The sequence below is a fragment of the Carica papaya genome, chromosome 8 (assembly GCF_054855325.1).
Source record: "Carica papaya isolate Zhongbai chromosome 8, ASM5485532v1, whole genome shotgun sequence".
Lineage (NCBI taxonomy): Eukaryota > Viridiplantae > Streptophyta > Magnoliopsida > Brassicales > Caricaceae > Carica > Carica papaya.
The window spans coordinates 26792519-26815238 of record NC_142316.1 but is presented as its reverse complement, the minus strand read 5'-3'; the positions used below and the strand labels follow the sequence as shown (position 1 = coordinate 26815238).

The 22720-nt window shown below is 34.0% G+C and overlaps 2 protein-coding genes across 11 annotated transcripts; both read right to left on the bottom strand.

Moving 5' to 3' along the window:
- Positions 1 to 858: 858 nt before the first annotated feature.
- LOC110817150 (zinc ion binding / DNA binding protein) lies at positions 859 to 19675 on the bottom strand. 10 transcript variants are annotated; one of them, XM_088208747.1, is made up of 12 exons: positions 19541 to 19675; positions 19276 to 19337; positions 19022 to 19162; positions 18665 to 18798; positions 16914 to 16993; positions 16396 to 16583; positions 14455 to 15292; positions 14146 to 14255; positions 4220 to 4279; positions 2078 to 2143; positions 1628 to 1697; positions 859 to 1338 (listed from the first exon to the last, which is right to left on the bottom strand). In XM_088208747.1, the coding sequence occupies exons 4-12, from the start codon at positions 18769 to 18771 to the stop codon at positions 1187 to 1189; spliced, it is 1671 nt and encodes a 556-aa protein (XP_088064873.1). In that variant the 5' UTR covers positions 18772 to 18798; positions 19022 to 19162; positions 19276 to 19337; positions 19541 to 19675; the 3' UTR covers positions 859 to 1186. The 10 variants fall into 10 exon arrangements, with proteins under 10 accessions (XP_088064873.1, XP_088064875.1, XP_088064874.1 ...); XM_088208749.1 differs by lacking the exons at positions 19276 to 19337; positions 19541 to 19675 and having other exon boundaries at positions 18665 to 18880; positions 19022 to 19198; XM_088208748.1 differs by lacking the exons at positions 19276 to 19337; positions 19541 to 19675 and having other exon boundaries at positions 18665 to 18848; positions 19022 to 19198.
- On the bottom strand, positions 19588 to 22070 carry LOC110817183 (Nascent polypeptide-associated complex (NAC), alpha subunit family protein). Its single transcript, XM_022045614.2, has 4 exons — positions 21907 to 22070; positions 21243 to 21327; positions 20222 to 20355; positions 19588 to 20125 (listed from the first exon to the last, which is right to left on the bottom strand). Exons 1-4 carry the CDS (start codon positions 21964 to 21966, stop codon positions 19793 to 19795), a joined length of 612 nt encoding a protein of 203 aa, XP_021901306.1. The 5' UTR covers positions 21967 to 22070; the 3' UTR covers positions 19588 to 19792.
- Positions 22071 to 22720: the final 650 nt, after the last annotated feature.

The following is a 22720-nucleotide window of genomic DNA, read 5'->3' as shown; positions in this document are numbered from 1 at the left end:
AATTAGAACACAAATTATGCATTTAAGTTATCATTTGATTCAACCCTCACCTTATTTCTAGTAATAATTTTTATTTGAACATTCACAATTAGGACATACTAATCAATTTTGAATCTTCTAATTATAGAAATTTGAAACGCACTATAGAAAATATAAACTAAATTATCACCATCAAGAAATTTAAGATAAAACTAATATAACAAAAAATAATAATCACTATATTTATTCATATTAAAATGATATGAAATTTATATTAAAAATTGACTAACAATTAAATGAAAATTAACCCAAATACAAGTAGAAGAGTTGTAAATTCAAATAATAAAGAATAAGAAAACATTTTGGAGGAATGTGAATAATAATATATAATTAATAAAAAATTTGAAAGGTCATAACATAGTTCATCACTGAAGTCCGTCCATTTACAATAATCTTAATTTTTTTTTCATCAAGGGTTACAATTCTTTAGCACGACTGTATAGAGAACTCAAGACATTTTGCCTACAAAAGAGAACTTCTACCACTTGAGCAAAAGGCTCTTGGTGATTTACAACAAATTTTCTTTTTTTTAATTCTTTGGCATCTATCCGACGAAACAAAACAATTATAACATCAAAATTTAAGAACAATACACTAAGGAGCTTGTATATTAACATCAAAGATTGGACAGAAGTAATACTAAATGGGAGGCTGCAGAGTTATTCACAATGGAAAATGCATCATCAACAAAAAAAATAATAAAATATTATTTAACAGGATAAACGACAAAATTCACATAAAACTAGAAGCTAAGCAATGGGGCATGGTGTAGAATTAGCTACAACAAAGGGCATAGCAATCGGAAAGTACCCAACTATAGCACTATGAAGTCAGTTCACGACTAAAATCTTCATTTTGTGATCACCAGATTCAAGCTTCAAATATCCAAATATAGAAACAAAGCTATCCAGAAGAATAATTTACATGGACTATCCAAAACATTAGCAATGCAAGTATAAGTTGCAATTCTAAAGAATTTGAGCACATACTTGTTGAATATGAGATTTTCCACACTTGTTCTAACACTAGCCAAAGACTCCTAGTGGATGCCATGACTTCTATAATACTGCCTATATAATTAACTACAAAAGAGCTGCAGACAAAAATCTCCAGTTTCAACAGACCAATTTGTATCAACAAAACACCCTTACCCTCCCTCATTCACTTCTAGTTTGTTTTTGGAATCCTGATCGCTTTGTGTGAGATCCTCGGAAATGATCGTTGGCAACTTCTTCAGCAACCGCTCCTGCTCTTCCGGCTTTTTGAGCAGTTCTCTTTGTTCCAAATACTCATCAACCTTGGCAAAAAAATCATGTTAAGGTTTATATTTATGGAAATAGCAGACCTGGTGACACGAATGCTGATGTCTGTATAAACAGTTCAAAGGCAAATTGCAGCATTATTTCCAGAAAAATTTTCGACATGGCATACCAAATATCAATAGCTTGAATCTCAAATTTAAGATTCAAAACGAAAAATGAAAATGTGGTACTGGATGGGGTCAAAAGCATTTTGGCAATTGCTTTCTTATAGAGGAAACACCAAAGAATCAGGTTGTGTTATAAAGTCTGTGTCCCAAAAGGATATTCTCTTCTCCATCCCTTGATGTTAGCAAAATCCACAAGTTTCTGCAGTCTGACAAGCTCCATCTCAATCCACTAGTGAAAACATTTCCATACAAGCAATGATCACAAAAATAGATAACAAGTATTTACTGTAAATCTGGAAAGTACATATTTATGCATGAGATTAATTACATGAAGTATCAATAGCTTAACTGCATTATGCTGGACCATTAGTGGAAAGAAAAGCACTTTGATAGGAATTTATGTGCAGTTTTTCAGAAAGAGAATTTATGTACAATCACGATTATCTTGTCAGTTATTATTATTACTACTATTTTGAAAATGTTGGGGAACCTGGCTGCAGGTCAGCAGAACCATACAGTCATAAGCATTTGCACGGGCAGACACATACATGTGAATAATGCATGCATAGATTTACAAACATTATGAGCAAAGCTAATGAGAGTATCAACTTTAGGAATACGAACATGCTTCATTATATCTTCATGTAGACTTCTGGCCTTCTGCTCAAACTCAACCTGCCAAGAAAAACATGGTTGAAACCCAGATTACTACTAATTAGAAAAATAATGATTATCAAAGAATAGATTTCTTTTTTGAAAAAGATAAAGCATCTTGCAATTCAAAATGTTTATCCATCTTATGGTCAAATTGAAATATCAGTTGCTAGAGAACTCTTTACTAGTACAGTCTTCCTAAACTTCATTTATATTTATTTGAGGGGGAAATGAGACATATTTTCTTCAGTCACAGCGAATTATTTGACTCTAGCATTTCAAAGAATTTAAAGTTTGCACGGAATTCCTACATGAGAGGACCCCATATGACATAACCATGTGGATTTTGAGGATAGAGCTTGCCTTATTTGAATATTAACATATAATGGAAATAAAAACTCAGTTTCAGTATATGACTTCGAGAAGTTGACCTAATCAAGAACCTCAATGATTGGGAGGTGAATAAATATGTTAATCTCCTTCTGTTTTCCTACCATTTTAGATGTCCATGTGATGATTTAGATAAGTTGATTTGGAAGCTGGGATCTAATGTTTTTCTCAGTGAAATTTCTTTACTTCCATTTGGCGAGCATTGCTATGAACAAAAAGAATTTCACCTCTAAGTATATTTGGAAGCTTAACACCTCCCTTAAATTTTTATTTTTCTTGGCAAGCAGCAAGTCAGATAATCTTACTAGACAACATGAGAAAAAAATGAAAAAATCCTAGTGAGCAGATATTATTTTTGCAAGAGATCAACTGAATCATCTAACACCTTTGTTGGCCCCTTTCTTTTTGGCTCTTGAGTATTGTGTATGGTCTTTTAGGAATTAGCCAGGTCTTTGGACAATAGAGATTTGGGCTTATAGACGCATCAGAGGTGATAAGCATCATAAGAAGACCTAATCCCTTTGCGGCTTTGCCTACCTTGTGAGTTATATGTGGAGACCTTTTACTATCATTTTTTTTTATTATGGATCATCCTCTTAGTTACGCTCAAGATTTAGAGATCTTGTTAAAACTTTGCTAGATTTATAAAGTTGTTTTTTTCTTTGGGTTGCATCCCTTTAGTATCATGTCAATATATTTCATGACTCTATAACTTGTATTAAGTTCTAAAATATTGTTAAATAATTATTTACTAAAAATTATTTTAGTTAAAAAGTTGTTTGATATTTAGTAGAAATAACTACCAAAAGTGTTGTCAATTTAATAAAACAAAACTATATGTTTGGTAAGATTTTATTTCCCATTGTAGTTGTTTAGTTTGCGTTTGAAGTTTTTGTGGATGTATTTAAAAGTCATTATCTAAACTACAAAAGATAGTTTTTCTATTTAAACCAGTCAAAAACAAATCTCAACTTCGATTTTTGCCAAAAACACTTTCAATTTTACCTGTTTGATTGTAGAAGTGTTTTTGAAATGTAAAAGGCAAAGTTAAAAGACCAATAAATGAAGCCTTCTTTTTTTTTTTCCTTGTAAAAAATGAAGAATCCTAGCTTATTTTATAAATCTAACTTATTTTGAATTAAAGTTTAAGCCTCTTACATACGGTTTGTTCTCAAACTACGGAGTAAACTTAGGTCTAGAATTTACCTTTCTGCATGATATTTTTTGTACACATTATTATTAATTTTTATCAATTATTTTATTATTATACTTGTAATGATAAATATTATATATATAAATAAAAATTATATATTTAATTATCTAATTCATGCATACAACAAGATAAAAATATAGTTTTTCTAGGTCTAAAGTGCAAAATATTCTTAAGCAAGAACTACTGCAGAAGTAGACAAAGTTGATAGCTTCATCCGTCAAGCAGCCTACGCTTCAACTAGAAAATTCCTTTATCCCCTATATGACAGCAATCTTGACAGAATAATTTCCACAGTGACCTTTACATAGAAACAAGGGATAAAATTTTTCCAGATCTTTTACAGATTCTATGACCATATTTTCTTTATTTGGGTTCTTTTTTTTTTTCCTTTTAGAAAATGTTTGTTTTCTTTTTCAGGCTTGAATAAGTGGGCAATATCACTAGAATTACATGTATTAACTTTCAAATGTAATAGCAAAATTGAGAGAACTTACAACAGTTGGTTTTTCAAGCAGACCATTTTTCACTTGTTGCCGCAATCCCTCACATTCTTCCTGTAAAAACCACTATAGTCACAAACAAAAAAATACGATAAAATTTTCAATCAAAAGGTTTGTCATATACCATTCATATTGCATCTCCATCTCAAATTGTTTCTTTCCTTTTAAGTTTGAAAACAAATTTTTTTGTTATTTTCAAGAACATTTTTATTAGTTTAAAACTAAAAGACTGAAAAAGAAATTAAAAAAGTAAACTTCATAAAGATCTTTTATAAATATTTTGCTATCTCAATAAAATAAATAAGAAACTAATAATTTGAGTGAAGAACAAACAATATGCATGAACGGAAGTTATTCCTTATGAAGAAGTCTTATACCCAAAAAGTATAAATGCCCACGAAGCCAAGAACAGATAAGCTCTTTCAAAGCAATACTGAGAAAAAAGACTATTGTTGGGAAAAGAAATTCCTGAAGCATGCACAATCACAAAGTAAAAGCAAAAAAGAAAATAACACAGGATTTTATGTCATTCGCTAGTACGCCTACACTCACGGGTAAAACCAACAAAAAAAAATATTCTACTATGATCAAAAGAGAGTACAACATGTACAGGTTAGCCAACTGATATATAAGAAAGCTTTTAGAGTTTTTTGTTATATTCTCATAATACACATAATACTAACTCCTATGATGATTACAAAAATACTCTCATAATTAAAATCATCAAAATTTAAGTCATATCAACAAATCTTTCCCTTGGCTTAAATTCTCTTCAACATAAAAGGAAATGACCTTCCCCTTGGCAATGTTTAAACTTGCTAACTAGGATTGCTTTGGTCATCATATCCGCAAGATTCTCCTGTGTAAATACCTTTTGCACAACAATGATACTCTATAATACAATGTATTGGATGAAGTGATATCTGATATCAATATATTTTATTTGCTCATGTTACATCAGGTTCTTGGTGAGATGTATGAAACTTTGACTGTTACAAAATACTGTCAACTTTTTCTGTGTTAACCCAAGATCACTCACCAAACCCTGTAGCCAAATAACCTCTTTTACTGCTTCTGTTAAAGACATATATTCAGCCTCTGTGGTAGACAAGGCCATTGTAGCTTGCAACGTTGCCTTCTAACTAATAACACTTCTGGATAGAGTAAATAGATAATCTGTCAGAGATCTCCTCTTATCTAAATCCCCTGCAAAATCTGAATCCACATAACCTAAAACTGAGTCATTCATCTTGGTTTTGTCAAACATCATATCCATATCTAATGTACTCTTTAAGTACCTTAGAATCCATTTCACTGTCTGCCAATGTTATTTCTCAGGATATGCCATGTATCTACTCACTACAAAAACTACAAGTGAAATATCAGGACGAGTGCAAACCATAACATACATAATGCTACCTACAGCATTTGAGTATAGAACACTGGACATATACTCCATGTCTTCATCTGTCTTCGGTGATATGTGTGCAGATAACTTGAAGTGAGTACTAATTGGAACAGTTACGGGCTTTTCGTTGCTCATATTGAAACGTTGCAGTACCTTCTCGACATATGATTACTAAGATAAGAAAAGTTTTCCAACACTTCTATCCCTAATAATCTCCATTCCCAGTTTCTTTCTTGCAGTACTCAAATCTTTCATCTCAAACTCTTCACCCAACTGTCATTTTAAAGTATCAATCTGTGATATGTCTTTGGCATAAATAAGCATGTCATCTACATATAATAGCAAATAAATAGTAGAATCATCTAACAGTTTCTTTTGATACATACAACTGTCATAAGCACTATGAATGAAGTCATTCTGTCTCATGAATGTATCAAATCTCTTATACCATTGTGTAAGCGACTGTTTTAAATCATACAAAGATTTCTTAAATAGACAAACAAATCCCTCGGGCTGACTCATATAGGTCTATTCCTCCAATTCACCATGTAGAAATACAGTTTTTACATCTAAACTGCTCCAACTCTAAATTATGAAGAGCAACCATAACAAGTAAGACTCTGATAGAACTGTGTTTCATAACTGGAAAGAATACTGTAGAAAATGTTGTAATAAATTAGGTACTTCTTATTCTCCATTCTGTTACACATAATGGAATATTTCTAATAAGTGAGGTGGCATGGGAACAACAGAAATCTGTTACCACACCTTCCTCACATTTCTGAAAAGATATCTCCTTTTTCTTCGATAAATGGCACCCTTTGGTGCTTGAAATTAATAAGAGAAAAACAAGGGAATTCTTTCACAAAAATCTCCCACAAAACTCTTCATGGTATCAGAGACTGATCCGAGAGCTTTCTTCAACTGAGCTAGAATTCAAATGGCCACAAGCGAGCTCAATTCCTCTCCTCCCGAAGTCTCTAAAGGGTCCCTACCTCCCCGCAACTCCAAACCACAGCCTAGTTGAGCAGGCATCATTGTTCATCACGGGGCACAAACTGAACGGACAAAATTACCTTCAATGGTCAACCTCTGTCTTACTGTTTATTCGTGGCAAGGGCCGCGGCGATTACCTCACAGGTGAAACTATCCCTCCCGAAACCAGCAACCCAAATTTCTGCATCTAGAAAATAGAGAATAACATGGTAATGTCGTGGCTTACTAACTCAATGGTGCCCGACATTGGTGAGAACTTCATGCTATATGAAACAGTGAATGAAATCTGGGAAGCGGATCGCAAATCGTACTCCAGCAAAGATAACGTCTCCGCCGTCTTCGAGGTGGAGTTGACTCTCCATGAGCTGCGTGAGGGTGAGCTTTCTATTACTCAGTACTTTAATTTACTAACCCGAATCAGGCAGCAACTGGATACCTTCAAGGAGCATCAATGGAGTTATCCAAATGATCCTCGGACATTTAGACTCTTTGTTGAGCAAAAAAGAATCTTCAAATTCTTCATGGGACTCAACAAAAATCTGGATAAGATTCGTAGACGGGTGCTGAGAATGAAACCACTACCCAACATCCGATAAGCATTCGCGGAAATTTGGAGAGAAGAAAGCAGGAGGCGGGTGATGATGTGAGAAACTCAGCCTATCTACTCTGCCGAAAGTGCCTCTGTTAGACCGCGGTCTAATTCTCGTGGAAAGAAGGGAAGGCCGTACTGCGATCACTGCAGGAGACTCGATCATGTCCGCGAAAATGTTGGAAGTTGCACAGGAAACCCAGCGAGAATAAGGCCGCAAGAACAGAAAGCAATGGAAACCGTCAAGGAAATATTGTAGTTTCCACTGTTGAAGAAAATGTTGCAGAAAGCAGTCCGTTCAATGCTGTACAAATGGAGGTCCTTCAACAATTATTCAAGCAGAATTATTTATCTGCTCAGCCCGTGCATGCTTCAGTGGCACAAAAAGGTAAAACAACAATTGGTTTGACAGCATGTCCTTCAAAACAAGACACAGAGGTGGTTGATTCGGAAGCATCAGACCATATGACGGGTAATGTATCCCCATTTCAGAACTACATAAAATTATATGAAGATTTCACAATTAAAATTGCAAACGGGTCAATCTCCAGAGTGGCTGGAACTGGTTCTATTGTTTTAACACCACAGTTGACCCTTCATTCAGTACTTTATGTACCAAAATTTGACTGTAATTTACTATCAGTTAGTAAACTTTCTGGTCATCTAAACTATATTGCTAAATTTGGTTCAAAAATGTGTGAATTTCAGGACTTGGAATCGGGGAGCACGATTGGCAATGTTAGGATGCACTCAGGCTTGTATCTCCTTCAAACAGACCCTTCTGGAAGACAAGCTCGAACGGCAGTATGTACAAACTCTGTTCCTAAGAGTCAATCAAATAGTGATTATGATATCATATTATGGCATTATCGCTTAGATCATCCAAACTTTTTGTATTTACAAAAGATGTTTTCCTTGTTGTTTAAGAATAAAAATTCACTTTTGTTTCAATGTGAAGTATGTTAGATCTCTAAACATAGTCGAAACTCTTTTGCAAGTTTGCCATATAAGCCTTCCAAACCGTTTGTATTAATTCATAGTGATGTTTGAGAACCTTTCAGGGTTACAAATATATCCGAAAATAAGTAGTTTATATCCTTTATTGATGATCACACTAGAATCATTTGGATCTTCCTAATGAAAGAAAAATCTGAAATAGGAGTCATTTTCAAAAGATTTAATACTATCCAAACTCAGTTTCATTCCACTATATAGGTACTTAAAACTGATAATGCCTGTGAATATTTTAAAACCACTCTTGAGAAATACTTTGAGGAACATGGCATTATTCACCAAAATTTTTGTGTATACACCCCTCAGCAAAATGACATAGCCGAACGAAAAAACAGACATATCCTTGAAGTCATCAAATCCATTATGTTCACTACCCATGTTCCTAAGTTTCTTTGGGGAGAGGCAATACTCACTGCGACTTATCTGATAAACCGAATGTCTTCCCGTATTTTGCATTTTTAAACACCTTATGATCTTCTCTCTCAAAACTTTCCTGATTCACATATCTTACACTCACTGCCACTTAAAGTTTTTGGGTGTTCTACCTTTATTTATATCCACTCATATCTTCGAGGGAAACTTGACCCAAGAACGACTTTGTTGGATACTCGTTAAATAAAAAATGATACAAATGTTTTTTTTTTCCGGATACACGACGATTTTATAATACAATGGATGTCACTTTCTTTGAGAACCAGCCTTTTTATCCCACTATTGATATTCAGGGGGAGCATTCTACTCATGAATACCAAGTGTGGGATGTCAACATACCTTCCATCTACCCACAAAATTCACCTCCTCTAGAGCTTAATCTTGAACCAAAACTTGTAGCAGAAACTGAGTGTACACTACCTGCAGAGTTTTTAGCCAAGAAATTTGAAATTAAAGATTTTGGAATTCTCAAGTACTTCCTAGGTAAGAAATTGCTCCGTCTAAGAAAGGAATTTCCGTATCACAACGAAAATATGTTCTGGATCTTCTGAAGGAAACAGGTATGTTTGGTTGTAAACCTACAAATACGTCTATGGATCCAACAATGAAACTGGGATCTACAGAATGTGAGAAAACTGTTGACAAAGAGAGGTATCAAAAACTGGTCGGGAAACTAATATATCTGGTACACCCAAGACCAGACATCAGTTTTGTAGTCAGTGCAGTAAGCCAATTCATGAATTAACCGTCAGAAATACATATGAAGGCCGTGTATAGAATTTTGAGATACCTAAAAAGGACACTGGGTCAATGGCTAATTTTTCAAAAGAAAATAAATAGGGATATTGAAGTCTTTACTGACGTTGATTGTGCAGGATCAATAACCGACAGAAGATCCACTTCTGGCTACTACACATATGTGTGGGGAAATCTGGTCACATGGCGTAGTAAGAAGCAATTGGTAGTATCTCGTAGCAGCGCAAAATCTAAATTTCGAGCACTTGCACATGGAATTTGTGAAGGGATGTGGTTGACAAAAATACTAATAGAATTAAAAATATATATTGATACTTATATGAAAGTGTGGTGTAACAATCAATCAACAATCAGCATGGCCAAAAACCCAGTACACCATGACATGACCAAACATGTAGAGAAAGATCGACATTCCATCAAAAAAAAGATTGAAGATGAAACCATAGCTCTTATGCACATCCCTTCAAATCGACAAGTTGCTAATATCTTAACAAAGGAACTACCAAAATAGATATTTGATAATATTGTATCCAATCTAAGTTTACTCAATATATATATGTAAACTAGATTGAGGGAAAATCTAGAAAATGTTGTAATAAATTAGATACTTCTTATTCTCCATTCTGTTACACATAGTGGAATATTCCTAATAGGTGAGATGTCATTCTTCTAGAAAGTGAGGTGGCATGGTAACAACAGAAATCTGTTATCACACATTCCTGACTTTCCTGAAAAGATGCCTCCTTTTTCTTCTATAAATGGCACCATTTGGTGCCTGAAATTAATAAGAGAAAAACAAGGGAGAATTCTTTCACAAAATTCTCCATTCACAAAACTCTTCAAACACTTCTTTAAAGTCCATTCTTACTAGTTGAGTAAAACCTTTAGCTACCAATCGAGCTCTGTATCGAGGCGTTTCTGCCCCCGGAGTGCCTTCCTTCTCCTTGAAAATTTATTTACAGCCTACTACCTTCTATCCCTTTAGCAATGACCCGAGTTCCCAAATCTGATTCTTGTAAAGTAACTCAATTTCTACACCCATAGCACTAATCCATTGATTTGCATCTGAACTAGAAATAGCTTCCCTATAACTTCCACCTTCCTGTAAAACAATTGTCTCTGCAATTGTTAAGACATATGCAACCAGATTTTTATACCTTCGCGGTAGTCTAATCTGTCTTCTCTCCCTGTTTGTTGCGATGCTACAAGACTGTTGTTTGACTGAATTGCTAGAATCTCAACCTCTACCTCCACTTGTTCTCCAATACCGAGATCTGATTCTGGTATTATATTATCTTTCTAATTGTTTAATGAAGCAGACTCATTAAATATCACATCTTTACTGATAATAAACCCTGAAAACTTTAAATCACTACACCACAACCTGTAATCTTTCACTCCAGAAGCATACTCTAGAAACATGCATTTCTTTGCCCTCGACTCAAATTGACCACTTCTTACATGAGCATAAGCAGCGCAACTAAGCACTTTCAACTAAGAGTAATCAGCAGGTAAACCAGACCATGATGGAAATCTATTAACTAAGAAACAAGAGGTATTCATAGCTTCTACCCAAAATTCATGTCTCAAGCCTGAATGAGACAACATACTCCGTGTTTTATCACAAAGCGTTTTATTCATGCGTTCTACAATACCATTATGTTGCAATATCCCAACACAAGTGCGGTGTCTCATTACTCCTTCTGTATTACAGAAGTCATCAAATATATGATTGTAAAATTTCAACTCATTATCAATCTTAAGACACTTGATCTTTCTCTCTGTCTTCTTCTTAATCATGGTCTTCCATTTGACAAAAGTTGAAAATGCATCTTCCTTAAACTTCATAGAGTATACCCAAACCATCCAAGAATAATCATTAATAAGAGTCATAAAATATTTGGCACCATTTTTTGAGGGAGTTTTATATGGACTCCATAAGTCAGAATAATTGTAGTCCAACTTATCATTGATCTTGTGCGTTGCTTGCTTGTTGAACTTTGCTCTGTTTTGTTTTCCAAACACACAATATTTACAGAAATTCATAACTTTTTCTTTATAATCATTCAATAAATTCCGTCTGACTAACACAGAAAGTCTCTTGTTACTCATATGATCTAAACACATATTGCACAACTTAATATGATTTTAGTTACTGTTCTCTTATGCTACAACAGCTTTCTCTAAAACTGTATTGCTCTAAAAAGTATATAATCTAGATTTCAAACTGTCTTTCATGAATACATTGAGCCCTTGCACACTTTAAGAATACCATTGAGCCGTTGCACACTTTAAGAATACCATTCTCTGCATGAAACTTGTATCCTTGATAATCCATAGTAAAAAGAGAAATCAAGTTCATCTTCATTAAGGAACATGCAAACACTCGATGATTTTGATAGCTACATCAAACCTTCTTAATCTCATGTCACTAATTCCGTTTACAATCAATGGACCATTATTGTCCATATACACAGTACCATTCATTTGTTTGTATGTAGCAAACTAGTGCTTGTGTGGACACATATGGAATGTAGCACCAATATCAATAATTCAAGAATTCTTTCCATTATCAAAACGTACAGATAAAACTTCTCCAGTACTACTGCTATCACTATCATTGAAATTGTTGTCATCAACTAAATCAGTAGAGTTCTCTTACTTCTTTCTTTTTTTCTCTTTCAACTTGAGACAATCTCTCTTAAAGTGGCTCTACTCCCCACATTCATAACAGTTTGCCTACTCTAGATTTTGATCTATCCCTTGATTTATTTCTTCCTTGTATTCTTCCCCTATTTATCAAACTCTCTCCTTCTGTTTTATACTCTAGGAAACTCTTTTTCAACTTCTTTGATTTTAATACATTACTAGCATCATTCTGTGAAATATTGTCCTTTACGTACAACAGAGTGTCAATAAAAGTCTCATATGATGGTGGTAGCGAACACAATACGATTAGGGTCTGATCTTCATTATTGTTCAAGTCCATAATGATAAAATTAAATATATCAAGATGTTGTTGAATGGGCGTACCTTCATTGATTTTCAGATTGTATACCCTTTTCTTTAGATAAAGGCGGTTCGTCAGAGATTTTGCAAAATATAATTCTTCTAATTTCCTCCACACAGATAAAAAGAAAACTTTCTCAAAAATTTCCTGCATAATTTATCAGTTACACTCATGGAAATCACACATAAGGCTCTATCTTGTAAATCTGCTTTCTCTAGCTCTCTCATTCCATCTGGAAATCTTTCTTCAATTGCCTTACACAAACCTTGTAGTACTAGTGATGATTTCATTCTAATTTTTCATAAACTGAAACTTATTTTACCATCAAATTTTACCTTATACTTTGTGCATGTCTAAACTGTGCACCAAAAAAACAAACAAATAGAAAGAAATAATACCATAAGAAAAATAAAAAATGATTAACAAGGAGTCACCGCTGCATAAAAAACTATTGCACGCAACCAATGGAGCATTGCACGCGCTTCCACACGCCTCCACGCGCCGTCACACGCACTGTCATATGGGCGGCCACCAGAGCTATCACGCGCCACCGCTGATTGTTGTTCGCCGCTGCTAGAAATCACCAAAAAAAAAAAAAAAAGAACCGTGCGACTTGTTGGATTCGGCACGGATATGGTGAAAACGCGCTGAAAAACATCGTCAATCCATGAAATTACGCAATTCGGCCGTCGGGTTCTTTTCCGACGAACTTTCATCGTGCTTTCTCTCTCCAGCTCTTCTGGTTTCATGCACAGACAAGGCCAAAAAACTCTTCCTTCCCCTTCAATCGCATAGATCAAATGATGAAAGCCCCGATTGCGCGTTTTGTTTCTGACCAACCGCGATCTTTTAGCAAGCCGCGCACACGGACCGGTTTCTTCCGCCTAGTTGCGAGAGGAGCAGTCGCGCGTACGGAGCGATTCGAATAGGTCTGGTTCGCTACCACCATCACCGATCATAGTTGTTGTTGCTACTGCCGCTGCTTCTATTTTTTAAAGGGGGAAAACTGGCCGCTTCTATTTTCTTTCTTTTTTCTTGCTAATTTCCGAAATTTTTTTTGGTACTCTCTCTCACAACCAATCTACTTTCTCTCCCTAACCCAGTTCAAATCTGACCTCTGATACCACTTGTTGGGAAAAATAATCCCTAAAACATGCACAATCACAAACAAAGTAAAAGCAAAAAAGAAAATAACATAGAATTTTACGTGGTTCGATAATGTGCCTATATTCATGGATAAGACTAGTAAAAAAAATATTCTACTATGATCAAAAGAGAGTACAACACTCATATGTTAACAAGTCTATATATAAGGAGGCTTTTAGGATTTTTTTTATATCCCCAGAATACATATAATATTAACCCCCAGGATAATTACAAAAATACCATCATAATTAAAATCATCAAAATTTAAACCATATCAACAACTATGATAAAGCAATGGAGCAATAATGGGAAATTTTAAATACATCCACAAAAACTACAAGATCGATATGTTTGGACATGTGATCACTAGGAAGATATTGCATGCCGATTTTTTCATCTGCAGCAACATTTCAGAAAAACAATAAGATCAAACAAAGAAGGAATCGGTATATTGATCACTTAAAAGACATCATGTGAGTCAGGATATTCAATTCCAAAGATCAAATTTTGTTTATTGATACAATAGAAGTAATTATAATATTCAATTCTACAAATTATGATTTAAATACCTCAGAGATGTCATCATCTGACAACAAGGATAGGCCAACATCTGATACCATGTTGTTAACTTGTAGAAGAATTTCAGTATTGGTTTCACCACTTGAGAGTTTCTTTATACCTAGAAAGACATGCACCAAAGGGGTGAAAAAATTGAAACAAAATTGTTTCAAATGGAAAAAACAATTATTGAATTTTAGTTTGTGTTCGATAAAGATTAAATTGACAATGCAACATTGATAGTGTTGACAAACAAAATAATCTAAACTAGAAAATAACAAAAATAATAAACTCAAATATACCATACTTTCTAGTCACACCTTTAACTTGTACAAGTTTGCAGGAAAGATTCCATAACTTCTCTCTAGGGTCCTTTTTGAGTTTCACAAAGCTTCCTACCACCTTATCTTCAACATTTCCAGGCTGTGATAATAGCTTCTCCAGTAAGCTCTTCCTTAAGTAAACAAGTTTCATATTATCAACAACTATGGACACAAACAAGCTTTTCTGGACTCCATCCAACTTATTTTCTGAAGATTCTGCTTTTGACTCGATTACTTTCCGCTTCTTCCGTGCTAGCCAAGCCATTTCAATATTGTTTTCTGAACTACTTTCAGTTTCAGACTCTTCTGAATGCTCTAAATTTTCAGCAATATGATCTTCCAAAAGATTATAAATTTTGCTCTTACGTAAAGACTTCTTCTTGAAAATGGAGTACAACATTTCATCACAAAGAATAAAATTCTTCCTTTTTTTGTCAATAAGCTGTTTTTCAGCAATATATTTTGATATAATCGAATCCACTTCATATTGCGTCAACATTTTACTTGTGTCTATATCAATGGATTTAAGAAAATCAATGAGAGGACGAGAGCCCCACCCAATAAATTCTTTCCTAGTGAACACCTTTCTTTTGCGCGTTTGCTTACGTCTTTTAACATAATCAGAATCACTACTTGTTACTATGAGAATGTCATCTTTGGTACCCTGTGCAAACCCAACTGAACTGCAACCATCATCTTCACTCGAACTTTCTTCAGATGCATCCATGGTGCAATAGATATCTCCGCGAGTCAAGTTTTCTTTTTCCATAATTATCAGCAAATATTCCTTGAACCGGCACTCATACGTGTCACGATCTTCTAAATCCATCTTCTCCTATAAAGCAAAGAAAAAGTTAAAAGCATTATACACATTGAGACAAATAAATATTCTCCAACCCAACATAGCAAAAACTACCAGTAAAAAGAACTTGTGTAAGGAGATTCAAATAAATTTTTCCTTCATAATTGAAAATTAACATGCTTTAGAGTACAAACCTTTTGTTTATTGCTTCAGAAAAAGCTAAGATTCAGAAATATGTTTTCCATTGTTTTTATTAGTAGTATTGATTTAAATGGCCTATGATTATGATATAAATATTAAATACTGCAAACAAGTTTTGTTCCTTAACATTTAAGTAAACAAAGCTCTCTTTCTGCAGAAAGATTTCAGTGAAATAAAATGCAAAAACTTTCAATTGACAAGATGATGTGCAAGAAGAATAAGATTTGGAAAGACAAGAAAATAAAGATTATTAGAATCCATATTCAAAGGAATTGACAATAACCACAATCATAAAAGGTGGCTCAAAAACCACAATCATATAGTTGTTGGGCACTTATTTGATGACAGAACCTTAGATAATTTTGTCATAGGTAGTCTGTTTAATAATGATGAGGCATCCATGTCCCTATAGATTTTAACAAATAAAACTTCAACAGAGTTCAATAACTATCAAAGTCCTGTTAAAATATAATAAATGTCTTATATAAGTAAAACCACTAAACGGTCCTGCATCATTCTCCTCTTCTTCAAAAGAACTCAAGTCAACAAGGAATCCTGTATTCATCAAGTGAATGTGAAACCATGAGGATTTTGTGGGAAATGCTTGAATTTTGATGGCCATTGATCCCAGAAGGAATCAATAGAAACCTCCACCAGTAGAAACATCTCAGAAAAATAGAAGACTCCTTCTGAGATGGAATCATTGACAGTTTAGAATTCTGGTTTTATCATTATCCTTGACCTTGCGCTCCTTCTTTTAATGACCTGTTTTGATTAGTTTCAAAACCCCTAGAAAGATTGTCAAACTTAGTATGGATTCCTGATTTAAAACAGATGCTGACTGCAAGATCTCAAAGGATTATGCAGGTGGGATTATCATATGCTGGTAATTTGTAAAGCATTACTGCCAGTGACAAGTAAGAAATAACACATACCCCGGCAGTATTAAGTTCAGCATTTTCTTCAATGCATATTGCAAGCTCTAAACAAGTAGAGCAAAATCCAAGGTTTCCTTTGACAATTGCAAAAGAAGCAGTTCGAATGCAGAATCTACATATGCCAGTAGGGCAACATAAGCAAAGAAACTTTGAGGTTTTGTTGCATTCGGAACAAGTATGCCAACCTGAAAAAAGGAACTTATAATTCCGGAGCTGTCCCAAATACTTCTCGATTATCAGGGAATTCACATAACGGGAAGAGAATACTATAACAGTCACAATCTAATAAATAAAGATTAATGTCAGATGCATTCAATATGTTAAGAATTAACCTCTATTCCCTTTAACCTATAAGGAGCTGCTTTCAGAATAAAAAGCATGCCTATGGCATCATATTCAGGACAATGCAAAGCTTAATAGCACATACTTTATTTCTCAGATCTATCTACAGATGAGCTGTGTTGAAGGCAACAGAATTATAAAGTACAATCTACTATGTCAAAAAAGAGGCTTACTGCAAGTCCATCTTTCTTCTGACTTCATAACAGATTTTTTCCTTCCCACACACTCAGGATGATAAACTTTGATGCAGCCGCTGAAACCAGTAAAGAACTCTAGAAATAAGAAAAACAAGGTGGAAGAAGTCCATTTCGCAGCGTTATTACCTAGAACTATTACTAAAGGTGTTAGAATTGCATCACTGATTTTAGATGATCCCAACTTAAAAATTCAACAGCAACATAACATGTTTAAGTAAATGCAACAGCCAGGCTTGTTGCAAATCCTACTTCCTAAAAATTTCCCACCCTAAGTTAGGAGTTGATGCTGGCAATACATAAATCATTATAAATAAAAAAATATCTGGATCCATTTTTGCATAAAAATATATTCCAATTTTAATTTTTCTCCACACACATTTTTATAAGAACATGAATTGTAATTTAAGATATATATGTCTTAACGTGCGTAAGCATAATACTAAGGACGGACTTTAAATTAATATTTCTAAACCCATGTCCAATTTCTGCTTTCATTTTCTAATATTATCTTCATCTGTAACTATCAGTTTTTAGATATATATTTCTTTGAATACTTATACAAGAAAATAAATTTGTCTGAAAAAAATCAGACACTATTATGAAAACTTTTCTTTATGAGTTATTCTGTTTAATGGCTGGGTTGAAAACTTGGACATAGCTAACCTTGTAGATTGCTATGTGTTCATCATTAACTTACAAAATTTTGAAGTTAAACTGCTACCCAAACATCATATGCTCATGAGATAAAGTTATCGAATTTGAGTTATGAAAAAAGTCAGGCAACCAGAAAATAATTTGTGTTTTGTAGAAAAGGAAGAAAAACAATTAATTAAAGAGCTACTCCAATGGATTGAAAGAACAAACAGGACAGCAGAAAGCTGGAGAAGTTTGAAGAATTATGAAGATAATAAATTCAAAAAAAATTCCATGCATCTAAGAGATGGGATGTCATGTTGCAAAAATATTTAAAGGGAATTTTACTCAATTTTGTATAAATTAAATAAATGAAGAAAGTTTTGGATTCAAGTTAAGTACGAAAAAGCCGCATAGTGCTCCTTGTGAAATCAATCCGCGGAGACAATTTTTCAAAAAAAATGCTTGGCCTTTTCTTTTTGTGGTAAAAAAAGTTTAAGCATATTTCAAGCAAGAAAACAAACCAAAAATTGTTTGTAAACGTAAAAAAATTACTAAAAGCTCAAGCCCTTGGACCAAAAAAAGAAGAAGCTCTCAGTAGTTAGTACTTTTTTTAGCTGGTAGCAGGTTAAATAATGCAGTTAGTCAAGATACTAAACTTCATTCAGATAATTTTTACTAGAAATATGATTAGTTGTATTCTTTAGTTATTTAATTAAAAGTCAACTTACTCATAATACATCAAATAAGTTTTCGAGTCAAAGAAAAATAAGTTAATAAATCTAAACAATTTTTTAGCTTAAAAAAACGAAAAGTAGAAGCAGAAAAATAGACAGCATTTCTGGAACGTACTTGCAGAAAGTAAAATGTAGTAGAAAATTTAAAGTGAGCTGTCTAGATCCAAACAAAAATCACTTTGTCCCATTTCTCTCAACCGGTAAAAGAAACAGCATGTTTTTTTTTAAATGTCAAACATGGAATGACCGCGCAGCAATTCCTTGGTCCAGAATCAAAGGAGTCCTCAAATAGGAGGATTGAAAGAAACCCCCACGGTGATAGAGAAATTGACAAAAATAGTAAGACACAGAACTCACGGATAATCACAGAGGAGTAGGTCGCCGCCGTCTTTGCAGACAAAGCACCAGTCCTCTGATTCGTCCGCCTCCTCCTCCTTCTTTTCATCCTCTTTAGAAGACTTCATTCTGCTGAGAATTCTAGAACTCCTCTTCTTCCAGCTCAGAACATAGATACAGCTTAATCAGAAGTAACATCTACAGGCTAAGCAGAAGAGGAAATAAAAATTCTCCCCTCTGCCTTGCAAAGCAAGAAACCAAAAGAAGAAACCATAGAATCGCGAAATCGTTTTGGTTTAAACTTTAAAACCAAACAGTGCCCTAAATGTAGCCATGTGAAGAACTGGTAATGCAGCTTTAATGGAGGTCGATTCTCACCTTTCACAGTTCAAGACGGCAGAGAATAGACGCTTGTGCGCTGGAGGATTGCTTGGTTTCCTTGTTGAAAATGAGAGATTTTGAATAGACCTTTTAGTTTTCCCTCCTCATGTTCTTCATATAAAAGCATTTAAATCGGAACTGAAACGCGAGAGAGGGGGAAGAGGGAGAGTAGGACTGCTTTTTCATATCCTCAGTTAGATATTATTTTCAACCAATCATTATATGCCACGTGGATGCGCTGGTAGGCCTACCTAGTCTTTTGCGAAGAGAAAATGCTCGTGTCTCACGCGACTGTGCATTTGATGGAGATAACCTTTTTTTAAAAAAAAAAAAAAGAAATATTAATTTTAAATTATTTTTATTTAATTTAAAATAAATTTTATTTAAATGATGATTATTATTAAATTTACAAATTAATAACAGTAATCATATCCTAAACATATTTTTTCTACCGTTATTTAAAATTCATTATAATTTTTTGCGTTTACCTAAACAGAATCCGATCAACATACACACCTCAAGTGAATTCTCCCTTCCACAATAAAAATTTCCAAAGCCTGGAATAACAGAGAAAGCAAGTGCTCCACTTTATGCTGGGTCTTACTAGTACAACAGGCAAAACCAATAACAGAAATTACCCATTTAAAAAAAACAAAAAGAAATGACTGAGGCTAAAAGAAAACGATGCGCAACTTCAAACTCTGCAGATAACCATAACTAAAAATACTGTTTACTTCATCACAAAACAAATTAGAGACAGATGTTCTCTTAGTTGGTAAGTTCCATGATTGCAGTTACGATATCTCCATCAGCAGCCTTGAGTGCTTTCACAGCCTTTGATCTCGGAACTCCTGCTTGTGTCATCACCAATTCGATATCCTTGGGCTCAACTCCCGTCTCGTCTACTTCTTCATCATCCTGGGCCACCGTAGATGTCTCTGCCTTGGAGATCACGTTGCTGAGATCTGGAGCCTTGAATTGCTCCGCAGCCTGAGTCTGCAGTTGTGAGCTCAAGTCCTCAATCTTTGCCTCTCCAAAGACTACATACGTATCTGATGTTGGGCTCTTAAAGACATCCGGTTTAGAGATGACAAATAAAATCTGATTTTATAGGAGGGGAAAGATTTAATTAGCAAACAGGGCAGAGAAATAATAAAGCAAATGACAGGAGAAGATCTTATGTCATTAAGCACTAACATTTTTGCTCTTCTTGACAGTAACCCTGCTAACACCAGGGATTGGTTTCATTCCAAGCTTCAACATTGCTTTACGACTCTTCTTTTCACTTCTGCTTTGCTTTGACCTACCACTTGCATCTCCATCATGTTGCCCTGCAAATTCACAAAGATGAAAGATGCGACGATTCAATGCCAAAATGTTAAAGGATCCTTAATTGCATGCTTCTGCGTGTTCAAAATAGTTCAGGATCATGTAGGACCAAAAGCATTAGTCCCTGTTATCCAAGGAAACTTCTCCATAGCAAGCATAATTATTTTGGTAAACCATTTCCATCCCTCTTTTCTTCTTAGTCTTCTCTGGGCAGGTGTCATTTACATCATCCAAGCACAATGAGCTTTAAGTCGGAAGCAAATTTGACATCAAGTATGAGTCAAGTTATACATGCCAGAGGCATACAGACAACCAAATCACGGCTAAGATATTAAGTAAAATTCCAGAGAACACTCTCCAACAACCATGCCCATTTTGTTATTATCTTTAAGTGAATATGAGGTTCAGTTGAGGGGAAAAAGGATTACCCCACAAAAAGGGCATACATTGATTGGGTGGAATTAAAAGCCAAGCATCATTTAAAATGGGATGAACAATCTAGGGAGAAAAAGTACATTTGTTTACAAGGCACCACAGAGGTCTCTATTGTTCCCTAACTTCTCCACCAATAAGGGATTGATCAACAAATGAACTACTCATGCTTCAGAACCAATGCTCTTTGTATCATGGACTTACTGAATCAGGAACATTAAGTATATCAAATGATACCTTAACGCCTAATACTATGATTTGTAACTTACAATACTTCGACTTGCCCACATAATTACAAGCCGTTACATAGAATACAGGGAAAAAAATCTATTTATAAGGCAATAAACTCTACAAATTGGAAGTACCAGGAAGTGGAGGATGTGGAGGATGTGGATTCAGAAAGATAACAAGAAAATTTAAAAAAAATTACTCCGTTTACAACTCACAGATAACTTACCCTCAACCTCATCGTCATCCTTGTCATCATCTTCGTCCTCATCATCTTCCGAATCATTTTCATCTTCAATCACAGGCTTATCCGGCTATAAAAAGAAATTGCATCATTAAACAAACCACCCAAGTGTGCAATCAAAAGATATGAGTATATAAAGGCCAATGATGAAATCAAGCAAAACTTCCAAATAACCAATCAAACAAAAGCATAGATCAAATGAGTATAACAACTTGCAGGCAGAACATCCTATAGAGTAACAATTGAATTTGAGAAAAAATAATCAACGGATAAAATTGAACGTGAAATAACTTCAAGTCCGTTTCATACTATAACTAACTCAAACTAGGAACTCCATTAATGAAATTTTACTTTAGATCTCTTTCTTCACCCTTGTATTTCTTTCGATGCTATGCAAGGGAGTTTCTATTTTCATTTTTTTCCCTTAGATCTAATACACGTAGTCAGAATAATAATACACCAATCTCGTGAAAATCAAAACCCTAACTCAAAATTAAACAAATATACAGATCCAATCAGAAGTACCCAAAAGAAAGTGACAATCGAATTCGACGCAGAAAAAATCCATAAAAGAAACATGTAAACTATCTAAAATGTAAAAGATAAGGAGAAGAGCAAACGAAACTACGAGAGTGAAGGGGGAAATTACATCGATCTTTTGTTCTTCCAATTTAGCGGCGAGGATCTCTTCATGGTCCTGAGCAGTCATGGTGACGTTTGAGGGAAGGATAGTAGGAGTTGAAGCAAGCGGGTGTTAAAGCGTAAAACCCTAAAACCCCAACAACTGAACTCGCCAGACCGGAACATACGAAGAGGTACGTTTTATAGTCAGGACTAGGTTGTCTTTTTCTCGCTTTTCTTTTTATTTAGTGTTATCTACCTTTTTCACATTACTACCCAAAATTACACAAGAAACGTTGTCGTTTCTATAAAAAAATTTAAAATTAATGAAAACGCCGCGTGGTTTTTTTTTTTTTTAATTTCAGTTTATCCCCTGTATTTTTAATATTAATTTATATCATGTAGTTTCCCGGTACACTGCGGGTGTATTATTTTTCTTTTTCTTAAAATGTATAATTAATACTATTATATTAAATAAAGTTATTTTATTTACTATTTTAAAATATTTATTAGTTTATAATTAAATAAATATAATTATATTTAACAAAAATATATATATATTTGATGAAATTTTAATATTTTATAGTATTTTTGCTGATGATAATGAAATTATGATAATATATATCTACAATTACACTATCAATCATAATAAAATATAATTTTAAATAATTTTTTATTAATTAAAATAAATACTTTTGTAAAATTTTTTATTAAATATTTTAATTGATTTATAAAAAAAATAACACGCATATATAAACTATAAATAACAAGTATGATTTATTTTATTTTTAAATGTTGTTTTTGATTTCGTGGAATAAATAATTTGTAAGATTATATAAAAA

What these genes read in the sequence shown, in the direction of transcription:
- LOC110817150 (XM_088208747.1), bottom strand. Translation starts at nt 18,771, where the DNA reads ATGAAGTCTTCTAAAGAGGATGAAAAGAAGGAGGAGGAGGCGGACGAA. An exon ending in CAGATGATGACATCTCTGAG is followed by an intron (nt 4,280 to 14,145) that starts GTATTTAAATCA and finishes TGGTTTTTACAG; the next exon opens with GAAGAATGTGAGGGATTGCG. An exon ending in AGCATGTTCGTATTCCTAAA is followed by an intron (nt 1,698 to 2,077) that starts GTTGATACTCTC and finishes TGTTTTCACTAG; the next exon opens with TGGATTGAGATGGAGCTTGT.
- LOC110817183 (XM_022045614.2), bottom strand. Translation starts at nt 21,966, where the DNA reads ATGACTGCTCAGGACCATGAAGAGATCCTCGCCGCTAAATTGGAAGAA. An exon ending in TGGAAGAACAAAAGATCGAT is followed by an intron (nt 21,328 to 21,906) that starts GTAATTTCCCCC and finishes TTCTTTTTATAG; the next exon opens with CCGGATAAGCCTGTGATTGA. An exon ending in GGATGACGATGAGGTTGAGG is followed by an intron (nt 20,356 to 21,242) that starts GTAAGTTATCTG and finishes GTGAATTTGCAG; the next exon opens with GGCAACATGATGGAGATGCA.